Source organism: Coenobita brevimanus, chromosome 57 (genome assembly GCF_032717465.1).
Source record: "Coenobita brevimanus isolate Jiangsu-jjx chromosome 57, ASM3271746v2, whole genome shotgun sequence".
Lineage (NCBI taxonomy): Eukaryota > Metazoa > Arthropoda > Malacostraca > Decapoda > Coenobitidae > Coenobita > Coenobita brevimanus.
Genome location: NC_137010.1, coordinates 17,930,991 through 17,942,583, shown reverse-complemented (window position 1 = coordinate 17,942,583; position 11,593 = coordinate 17,930,991). Strand labels below are relative to the sequence as shown.

The window sequence follows — 11,593 nt, the reverse complement described above, 5'->3', positions numbered from 1 at the left end:
ACGTAATTGAAGTGCCCACCCCCACGGGAAGCCCAGGGAGGGGTGTCACAACACCCACCGCATGGAGGACCCACGGCCAGGTTGGTAAAATATCCACCCATAGGGGAAGCCACGGGGAGGCTTGCAGAGCACGCAAGGGATCTGAGCCAGAGGATCCTACATCCCCCACCACCATGCGCTCCTCTTCCTCTCAAGCAGACCCAATGAGAGGTGTGCAGTGCTTGTACACTACACTCCAGCCAGACCAGCACTCGCCAGGATTGGGGTGGGACTTGTCCTAGTACAGTCCCAAGAAGCACCGCTGTGATGACCACTGTACACACCAAGAAAGAATGGATGGCCTCTGTATACCCTTCAGTTGTTGCCCCCTGCAGCCCCACAGTGATGGCCACTGTACCCATCGGGAAGGAACTGATGGCCACTGTACGAACTTCAGCTGCAGCCACTTCTGGGACCAGCCCCGCGGTTACGGCCACTGTATGCACCGTGAGGGAAGTGACGGCCACTGTATGCACTTTGGCTAGTAACCCAGAGAGAGAGGCAGATGCATAGTGATGGCCACTGTATGCACCGGGATGGAAGAGACGACCACTGTCCTGTCTTCGGCTGTTGTCATTAGGGCCTGTGGACCCGCGGTGATGGCCACTGTACGCCCTTCATCCACTGCTCTTGAGACTACCCCCTTGGAGGAAGTCCCTGGCTCGGCCCACCACCCATCTGGAGGCCAAGTGGGATGCCTTTCTCACTCTCCCCACAGGTGCAGCCCCCCAGAGGAGTTGCAGCTAGAGGAGCTGTGGCGAGGGCCCATCTCGAGCCTGGGGATTCGTGCCCTGCAGCCAGCCCCCAGACAACGCCCTCTGCTGATGGACTTCACGAGGAAGAGATGCCTCAGGCAGCTCCTGACGGTGGTCCAACCCTGTGGAGACCGCAGCCCCTAGACACCCAGGGGCATCCCTAGGACTCCGGGGCGGGACCTCCCCAGCCCCACCCGCAGGCAGTCCTCCTCCAGGAGCAGATGGAGGCAAGCCCACCTGCTGGCCTTGTTCGACACCAGTCCAGAGGGCCGCCTTCACTGTCGAGGCCTCACTAGGAAAGGGCCTTCCTCCATGCCTACCAGCAGCCCTGTCTGGACAACATCGCCCCTAGCAGTAGTCCTGTGCCTCCTTCAGGAAGGCATGCCTGACAAGCTACCTCCCACGCCCGGGCACCACCTACAAGCCACCCAGACCCCCAACAGCCCAGGCCAGAGTCTATTAGCCTGATTGTGTCCCCATTAACCTGTCTATTTATACTATTGTCATTGTACTGTACTGATTGTAACTAAGGTAATATACATGTAAGGTTGGCCATCCGAGTTTTTATGCCGTTCCTCTTGTTGTGTATTCTTGTTCCGGTCTTGAAAGAGAACCCTGGCTCAGTAGCTAGTGTTCTAAAGACACCTAGCATAACAATGGTGGCCAGCGGTGGTTCTTGACCCAATCAGAATACAAAGAGGAGCAAACAGGGAAGTCTAGCAAAATGGCGGCCAAACCTCACGTCTAGTTACCAAAGTTTGATCCTGAGCAGTATGATATCAATGTATACCTGTCCATGGTTAAGCCACTACTGGACATAGACTTTGAAAATGACAGGGAGAAAATAGCTGTCACCCTGCCACACCTGGGCAAGGCAGTATCAAGTATTGCCTCCGAGCTCATCCCGGATTTAACATGGGCGCAGTTTACTCATGACGCAGGCAGTTACGCCATCTTTGGGGAAAGTCATAGCCTTGACACAGCTAGACACCTTCACCTACGATGGCAACCTGGACGACACACCCAGGCAAGGCGACTCATCACCATTGCTTACCCGGAGACTGACACAGCCAAGCAAGAACAACTTATCTTCAGTATCCTGTTAAGGATCCTCCCCTGCACCATAAGGAAACATTTCACAATCTTTCACCCAACGGGAGACCTTGACAGGGATATTCAACTTATCGGGTGTCTTTTCGCCCTTCTCACCACCCCACAACACATCAGTGCAGTGAGCGGAATCCCGATGAATCTGGCACAACCCTCTAAACCACAGATGTCTCCCAGATGCAAAGTTTCACCAACACCACCCAGTAGGGCCAAGGCACCCCCCACCAAAAGGTGCCCTCTTTCTAACGAAAATACCGACCAGATTTCCATAGATCTGTGGGAATTTTCAGCACGTCATCACCGATGCCCCATTCATGACATGCGGGAACAATTCATAGCTGCCCGAAGGAAACCAGCAACCCAAGGCCGCCACATGTCTCTTCTATCCAACATACCAACATACAGCACCCCCAGCACATATCACAATCGCCATATCCGTCTCTTCCACCCTCACCCACCACCTCTCAACCACACCACACTAACCCCCCCCCCCAGCATGTCACACCACCACCCGCCTCCCCTGACCATACAACTGACTCGTACACCTGTTATCTCACACCATCACACTCCTAACCCTCATTTACCCCCCTCCACAATCACGCTTCCCACCATACCCTCCACCAACTCTACACCCTCACCACAGACCCCCCACTCACCCACGGTGACCTCACCTTCCACCCAAGCACTCGCCGCCACACAACCACCACCAGACACGCAGGCCCACCTCCCCAGAGACCCCCACCCACCCTCAGTCACCCCACCACGTCACCAACACCGCACAACACCACCCCTACATCCACTCAATTTTCCCCCCCACACACCCTCCCTCCAACCACCTCTGATGCCAAACCACGCACCAGCCCCTTACCCACCACCGCCACCACAACTTCACGTTCTCCACCACCAAGACAATCAACCACCCTCCCACACCCGGCCACTTCACCACATGGCTCAAGTTCCTCGCCACCCACATCTGTCCTCACCACCGCCACTACCAGTTCCAGCCGGTTCTCCTGCCCACCAGCTAGATACACACCCACACCCCCATTCTCACCATTGCCACTACCAGATCCAGCTGGCACTCCCGCCCACCAGCTAGATATACATCCACACCCTCACCCACACCCCCAATGCCCCCAACACCCACCAAACCAACCACCTCCACCAGCTCCTGGCAACCCCCTAAAATCCAGGTCACCTCATCCATCTCCAGCCTTCAGCCACGAGACGTCAGCCACTCACCACCTCCAGAAATGAAGATACGCCGAGTGACCTGGACCCCTGCCCAAGGGAAACACCAGTGTATCCAAGGGACACCTCAACTCCTCTGCCTCCTCTTGAAGACACCACAGACCTCCATCCTCCACGTCACCTACACCCTGTACCAGGGACCCAATCCACCCACCCACCACTGGACCACTCTTCTCCGCCACCTCTCATCAGCCCACCTGACCACCACCTTGGACACCTACCACCTCCAGCCACAGGGACGTGTCTTTTCCCCACCAATGGTGGTGAAGTGCCCACCCACACAGGAAGCCCGGGGAGGAGTGTCACAACACCCACCCCATGGAGGACCCATGGCCAAGGTGGCAAAATACCCACTCATAGGGGAAACCACTGGGAGGCACATAGAGTGCGTAAGGGATCCGAGCCAGAGGGTCGTATGTCCCCCGCCACCATGTGCCCCTCTTCCTCTCAAGCAGACCCAACAAGAGGTATGCAATGCTGGTACACTACACTCCAGCCAGACTAGCACTCTCCAAGATCGGGGTGGGACTTATCCTAGTACAGTCCGAAGCAGTACCACAGTGACGGCCACTATACGCACCAGGAAGGAAGGGACGGCCACTGTACGCCCTTCAGCTGTTGTCCCCTGCAGCCCCGCGGTGACAGCCACTGTACGCACTGGGAAGGAAGTGATGGCCACTGTACGCACTTTGGCTGCAGCCACTTCTGGGACCAGCCCCGCGGTGACAGCCACTGTATGCACCAGGAGGGAAGTGACAGCCACTGTATGCACTTTGGCTGGTAACCCAGAGAGAGGCAGACCCGCGGTGACAGCCACTGTATGCACCGGGAAGGAAGGGACGGCCACTGTATGCCCTTCATCTGCCACCTCCTTTGGGAGCAGCACTGTGGTGATGGCCACTGTATGCACCAGGAAGGAAGAGACGGCCACTGTCCTCTCTTCGGCTGTTGTCTCTAGGGCCTGAGGACCTGCGGTGACGGCCACTGTACTCACAAAGAAGAAAGGGATGGCCACTGTATGCCTTTTTGTCCACTGCCCTTAAGACTACCCCATTGGAGGAAGTCCCTGGCTCGGCCCACCACCCATCTGGAGGCCGAGTGGGATGCCTTTCTCACTATCCCCACAGGTGCAGCCCCCCAGAGGAGTTGCAGCTAGAGGAGCTGTGGCGAGGGCCCATCTTGAGCCTGGGGAGTCGTGCCCTACAGCCAGCCCCCAGACGACGCCTTCTGCTGATGGACTCCACGAGGAAGGGACTCCACAGGCAGCTCGATCCTGACGGCGGTCCAACCCTGCAGAGACCGCAGCCCCCAGACACCCAGGGGCACCCCTAGGACTCCGGAGCGGGACCTTCCCAGCCCCACCCGCAGGCAGTCCTCCTCCTGAAGCAGACGGAGGCAAGCTCGCCTGCTGGCCCTGTTCGACTCCAGTCCATAGGGCCGCCTTCCCTCTCGAGGCCCCACCAGGAAAGGGCCTCCCTCCACGCCTACCAGCGGCCCTGTCTGGATGACATCGCCCCCACCAGTAGTTCTGTGCTTCCTACGGGAAGGCACGCCTGACGAGCTGCCTCCCACGCCCGGGCGCCCCATTTATAAAGCCGCTCAGACCCCCGACAGTCCGGGCCAGAGTCTATTAGCCTGATTGCGTCCCCTTTAACCTGTCTGTGTATACTATTGTCATTGCACTGTACTGGTCGTAACTAAGGTAATATACGTGTAAGGTTGGTCAGCCGTGTTTTTATGCCATGTTCCTCGTGTTGTGTATTCTTGTTCCGGTCTCGAAAGAGTATCCAGTCAGTAGCTAATGTTCTAACGACGAGAGGTCGATCAGAGAACACCTAGCATAACGGTAATGTTTCCGGTGCAAAGAAAAATGGAAATAGTGGAGTCCCTTCCTTATGTCACTGGTTAATTATTTATTGATCCAAATAAGCTGGGTCACTTCGCCTACGCATGTGGTGACATTTGTTGAGGCTCAGCCATATCGTTACCCGTACGACTTGCGTCCGCTTTTGCTAATCAGACGCTAGACATTGGATATGGCCATTTTAGCTTTATATATATATATATATATATATATATATATATATATATATATATATATATATATATATATATATATTTGTGTCTCATCAAAGTCGTTTTAAAATATACCAAGGATGTTGTAGTACCAATAAAAAAAATGAAGAAGCTATGGGTGGCGCCAGAATATAAGTAAAAATTCTACTACAGCAAGGCAGAAACAAGTTAATTACTGACTAAATGTGCAGCTTATAAATAATATCCAAAGCTTACGCTATTCAGTCAACATAGACCCAGATGGTGCCCCATGAAATTATAGTATTAATTAATAGTAAGTATTTTTATAGAATGACGGGGAATTGTCCAGGGTACGAATTGTCCTGACGGGGAATCGTCTGTGTTTAGAGTTTAGACGACGTCACGACGAATAGCCCAGGAACCCTCTCCAAGAGGCTGAGGCAAGTACCGGTAATCTGCCTCAAGACTGTTGCCAAGCGCCTTGAATCCCATAAGACTGGAACAGGTCCCGGTAATCCATCTGTCTATTGCCCGACGCCTTAAGCCCGAAAGGGGTGGCCACAAACAAATCGCCTCCATGTCACCCTGTCCCCCGCCATTTCACTGCCCTCTTCCAGCTCACACTTCACTCTCTCATATACGTCTCCACTCCATCCCTCCGTCACATCCTCGGCCTCCCCCCATCCTCTAACGCTTACACATCTACAACCACACCACACTGCTCCTTGTAACTCCACAATTGTTTCCTCATTTTCTTCCTTTGCATTTCTTCTTCCCTTTCATTTAGCCATGATAGTGTTCATAACTCGCAAGATTCCGTAAATATGTTTTTATTAGATATACCCCCTCCGAAGCAAAAAATATTTTAGTGTATGTTCCCACTCCCAAATATTTCTCACTATCATCCTAAAACATGAGCACTTTAGGAGGTAGTGAAATTCGCCTGCATGAGTATACCACTGTTTGTCAAGTACTGTATTAAGAATTATCAGTACCAGTTTTTCTCTTTCTAGGTTTAGAATATAAAGATATCTACTGGAGTGCAGTGTGCCATTCCAGGATCTGTTGAAACCTGTATGCTTGGAAATGAATGTGGTGTGATTGAATATATCAGCAAATGCACCTGCTTTGTTGTCTTGCCTGTGGTACATTCCATTATTAGATCACTGTCTTCTGATAGGATATGGAAGAAACAACTGAGAAGTAAGTCACAATGGATTAAGGTAGCTAATGTGGGACTCAGGCATCTCTGAATTTAATTATGTCAGGTAGTGGTTTTTACCCAAGCAGCTTTGACAACCTTGAGTAACATTTTTTCATCTTGTTAAATACTTGAACAGTTAAGGTACAATCAGTACTGTTGTTTGCAGATGATACTGTGTTGTTGAGCGAAGACGAAGGGGAGTTGCAAGGCTTGGTGGATGAGTTTGGGAGAGAGTGTAAGAAACGGAATCTAAAGGTGAATGTAGGGAGAGAGGTGAAGTCAGTGAATGTACAGCGAGGTTGGATGGTGAGGAATTGGAAAATGTGAGTACGTTTAAATACTTGGGTAGTGTGATGAGTAAGGATGGAGGTTTGGAGGGTGAAGTGCTTGAAAGGATACAGCAGGGAAGAAAGGTTGCTGGTTCTTTGAAAGCAGTGATAAGAAACAGGGAAGTGAGCATGGAAGTGAAAAAGTTACTACATGACAGTATTGTGATACCAACTCTAACGTACGGAAGTGAAGCTTGGACGTTGTTGGAAGGACACAAATCAAGAGTGAGAGCAGTGGAAATGAGTTATTTAAGAGGAGCCTGTGGAGTCACATGGAGAGACAGGCTGACGAATGAGGATATAAAGGAGCGTTGTAGTGTTGATGTGGATGTGACAGGAAGCGTTATGAGGAACACACTGAGGTGGTTTGGCCATGTGGAGAGGATGGAGGGTGAAAGACTGATGAAGAGAGTGTATGTGAGTGAGGTGGAGGGGGGAAGAGGGAGGGGGAGGCCGAGGATGAGATGGAGGGATGGGGTGGAGAGGTATATGAGAGAGGGGAGTGTGAGTTGGAAGCAGGGCAGTGAAGTGGCGGGGGACAGGGTGACCTGGAGGCGATTTGTTTGTGGCCACCCCAAAGGGGATTGAGGCGTCTGGCAATAGATAGATAGATAGATTTAAAAATGAAAAAGTGATCTTAAATATTTTTATATACACATTATGTTATCTTCACTCAGACTTGTCCCAGATTTTTGTCCTTTCGTAGTTTATTTCCTCCTGTTCACTGGTAAAGAAATGACAGTATTGTACAATGGCTGTCTTTCTATTCCGTAGCACACCTTTATGACTAGCATATTATTCTAATGTTAATTTATGTTATAGCGCAGCATTCCGAGATGAAGGGACTCAGCATCTCGAGATAAGGTCTGGCATTTTAGGCCAAGCTAAAGTAGATAGAGTACCACATAGTTGTGAGTTTGATTCAAACAGGTATTTGCACGGGTCACTGGGTTTTATTGGCATTTTTTTAGTCACATGTGAGCTATGTAGTAGTGCTTTCTGTGCTCAGTTAAATCCAGATGGTTTTACTTGACGGGGAAGCCTCACATAGCCATAGGGTGACGGAAGTATCTCAGTAAATTTTATGTGTAGTGGACCTGCTCAGATATTATATGTCCATGCTAAGGTTGGAAATGAAAGAAACAGGACTCATAGCAATGTCTTTTCATTCAGGTGCCAACTGTGGATGAGTCTGTGTTGCTGCTATGTTTCGTACAGTTCCAAGACTATGTGAACTCTGCATCCGAGCCTCAGTTGTCCACATTGGTGCTAATGTCAGGACTCCAGCGGTAAGCTGCTCAGTGTTGCGTTGTGTATTTCTAATCTCAGCAAATGCTGCACAGATGACCATGATAAAACAGTCAACTACAGGTATACCCTGCTATACGATCCCCCTTTATGTGATACCCTGCCTTAGCGATGTAAAGAAATTAACACCTTTCCCCATCTAACGATGGCCAATCCCGAGTTTTCCGATGGGTTTTGTTTTTACAGTAATCACTGTGCTATCCGGATGCCCACTTTCCGGACTCCTCACTTACCAGACATTGTGGGCCTGGACCTTCGGAACCCAAAAATGGCCAAGAAAAGAAAAAATCCCCCCCAAATCTGAAATTTTTCCCACTCTTAATTTGAAATTGCCGAGCAGCGCTGTGCAGTGCCGAACAGCTGTTTACACCATGACCCCTTCACCCCTTTCTTCCACATCCCCTCCTCTGCTACCGCCTAACCACCGTCAAGGGTGGATGTTCATTGCATTGGATGCCGCACGTGCCGCGCGCGGCGCAGGACAGCTTTGTTGTGGCGCGTCATTCCTCCGATGTCCGATAGAGCGCCGCTGCATCCTCCCCACTTTCCGCCTGTCTCTCGCCGTGAGTGCATGCTCGTCGTTATGGCTGCCCACGTGCTCGCTTTTTTTGGTGGTGCCTTACCTGCTGCAGGCACTCCTGCTGCTCTCAGGACTCCTATTAGTGTGTGTGATGATGGCCCCGCCGCCTGAGAAGAGGAAGAGAGTGGTGTTGACTCTGGAGAAGAAACGGGAGATATTGGAGAAAGTAGATACGGGATGGTCTTCTTCCCGCATCCTCCGCGAGTTCAGCGTGGCCCGATCTACTTTGTTCGATATCAAGAGATCCCGAGACAAACTCATGCAGTAAATGGCTGACTTGTCGTCAAGAAGCAAACGCAACGTGGAGATGAAGGTGATGTTTACTCCCAAGTTTGCTGAAATTGACCGCTCCATGTTGATTTGGTATCGACAGCAACGTGCTGCTGGTGTGATGGTACGTGGTACGGAGCTGAAGGCTGCTGCTGAGAAGTTCGCCAGGCTTCACGACGCCCTAGACTTCAAGGCATCCGAGGGTTGGCTCTTCGCGTTCAAGTTACGGCATGGCCTTACCAACCGTAAAGCTCATGGCGAAACTTTGGACGCTAACGAGGATGGAGTTGACGAGTTTCAGCACAAGGTGAAGGGCTTGATCAACAGGGAGGGCCTCACTCTCGGTCAAGTCTACAATGCTGACGAAACTGGTTTATTCTATCGCTCTTTGCCAAGGAATACTCTAGCTGAGGAGATGGAGAAGCGTGTACCTGGCCGCAAGCTCTCCAAGCAACGGATATCTGCTTTGTGTTGTGCCAATGCTAACGGCATGCACCGGCTTAAGCCCGTTGTTGTTGGCCGGGCAAAGCAGCCTAGGTGTCTTCGTGGGGTGATGGATGTCCTTCCTGTCATCTGGTATCATTCTTTGAAGGCATGGTTTACAGCCCAGATCTTCAAAGACTGGTTCCACTGCCACTTCGTCAAGGAGGTCATACATTACCAGACGAAGACACTGGGAATCCCGCGCGACCAGGTAAAGGCCCTCCTTCTCCTCGACAATGCACCTGCCCACCCGTGCGACAAGGACTTGGTGGCTGAGAATGGCCGGATTAGGTGCATGTTTCTGCCACCTAATACGACTGCTCTCATCCAACCAATGGACCAAGGAGTGATCGTGGCAACAAAGCGCCTATACCGAAGGAAGTTCCTGGACGAGGTGATGGTTGTTCTCGAGGACGAGGACGAGCGCAGGGAGGGATGGGACACGCGAGGCCAGCGGACTTTGGAAAACCTTCGCCGCTACAACATCAAGTCTGCAATCTACAGCTGGGCCAGTGCATGGAAGGAAGTCCCATCAAGACTCTAGAAAATAGTTGGTCTCGTCTGCTTCTCGGAACAGATGTGGAGTACGATTTTCTAGGTTTTGACGTGGATGACTTCCATGCACGGCTACGTACGCATGGCGACGATGTTGATATGGACGATGTGCGTGAGTGGTTGGATGACAACGAGGGCGATCCTGGGTATCAGACATTGTCTGATATCGAGATCGCATCTTCAGTTGCAGGTGTCAGTATCCAGCTTGAAGATTCCAACGAGGATGGCGACGATGATGCGGACTCCTCTCAGCATGACACTACTCCAGCCATCCCTAAGCTGAGCGCACTCCAGGAACACCTAGAGTTCGTTCTCGAGTACCTGGAACACCCGGACTGCGACAGGGAGATGGGGCCCTTGGGACTTGTGGAGGAAGTGCGTGTTTTCAGGCAGCGCATCATCAATCGTCAGAATCGTCGTTCCTTGTGTCAATCAACAATTGACAGTTTTTTTTGGGCCCGTGACCCCCGCTGTGCCCAGCCCTGGCTTTACTCTGTTGCCTCCCCAAGACAGGCCCTCATGCTCCGAGCCACAGCCCAGCACATCAGCCACGGTGGAGTCACAGCTCGACGTGAGTTTGCGTCTGTCTTCAGAGTTGTCTGCAGTGGGTACGCCATCACCACGACCCAGCGACGCACCCCGAGGTCACCTGCCAGTGATACTCTCGGACTCTGACAGTGATTAAACAGCAAGAACTTCTCCACTAGACCACACGGGAATTTACAGTGTTGTGCAGTGAAAAAAACAGTGTGTTGTGTTAATGATTTACAGTTGTGAGTGAGAAGACAATTTTGAAACAAAATTTAACATAAATAGACTTGTTTGTTCTTGCTTTAGCAAATGGTTAGAAGAGTGGGAAAAGTTAAAGTGCAGAGTGCAACACTTAGTAAGTTACAGTGGAGCATAAGTTAGATAAGAGTGCGCACTGTGAAGAGAACGGACTTCTGAGTGCGATTGACTAAGTTCAGTGCAAGACTTCATGAACAGTGTACTGCAAGTGCTTCAGGAAATCCTTCTTACTATCAGAGTCCGAGAGGAGGCGGTTATTCATTGAGATGGCCATGGACTTGTAAGTAGGCAGAATGTTTCATACTTTACTTTTTTCCATACTATACTTACCTCAAACACCTCATTTCGCTCTTTAATGTCCTTTATTGGTGTGAATAGGGTGTTAGGAGCTATGCATGTGCAGGAGGAAGGTGTTTTTCTGAGTTAGGCTAGGTTAGGGTCCATGAGTACCAGTCCAGGAGCCAGGGACTTGTACGTACCCAGAATGTTGAATATTGTATGAACCTACCTCTAAAACCTCATTTTATGCTTCTTTTGCATTTATTTCAGTCTTTTATGTGCCTTATTGGTGTGATTTGGGTCTTGAATAGGTGCTATGCATGTCCAGAGGGAGTTGTATAGGTGTTTCTCTGAGTTAGGGTCCATAAGTACAAGTCCATAAGCTGGGGCCCAATATCCAGACAGGACCACTATCCGGACCTCCATATGGCCCTATTACGTCGGATATTGGAGGGATTACTGTATACGATGACCGGACAAAGGACATGGTAATTGGAACTTGGAATGTAAGGGGAGCGAATGATGAGGTGAAAGAGAGAGAGATTGTCCAGGTGCTTAAGGGTGCGAAAGTGGATGCATGTGGAATAACTGAAACTAAATGGAG

The 11,593-nt window shown here is 50.9% G+C and overlaps 1 protein-coding gene across 6 annotated transcripts in view; it reads left to right on the top strand.

Moving 5' to 3' along the window:
• Nucleotides 1–4,758: 4,758 nt before the first annotated feature.
• Nucleotides 4,759–11,593, top strand: part of RsfS312 (ribosomal silencing factor RsfS-like protein, 312) — a 108,030-nt gene continuing 101,195 nt past the window's right edge. For 4 of the 6 annotated variants that reach the window (XM_080274432.1, XM_080274435.1, XM_080274434.1 and 1 more), the window contains exons 1-2: nt 5,560–5,632; nt 7,899–8,014. In XM_080274432.1, the coding sequence (XP_080130558.1) occupies nt 7,931–8,014 (84 nt within the window). In that variant the 5' untranslated portion in view covers nt 5,560–5,632; nt 7,899–7,930. Of the gene's footprint in view, nt 4,858–5,559; nt 5,633–6,626; nt 6,720–7,898; nt 8,015–11,593 lie in introns of those variants that run through there. The other 2 variants (XM_080274430.1, XM_080274431.1) reach the window with 2 other exon arrangements.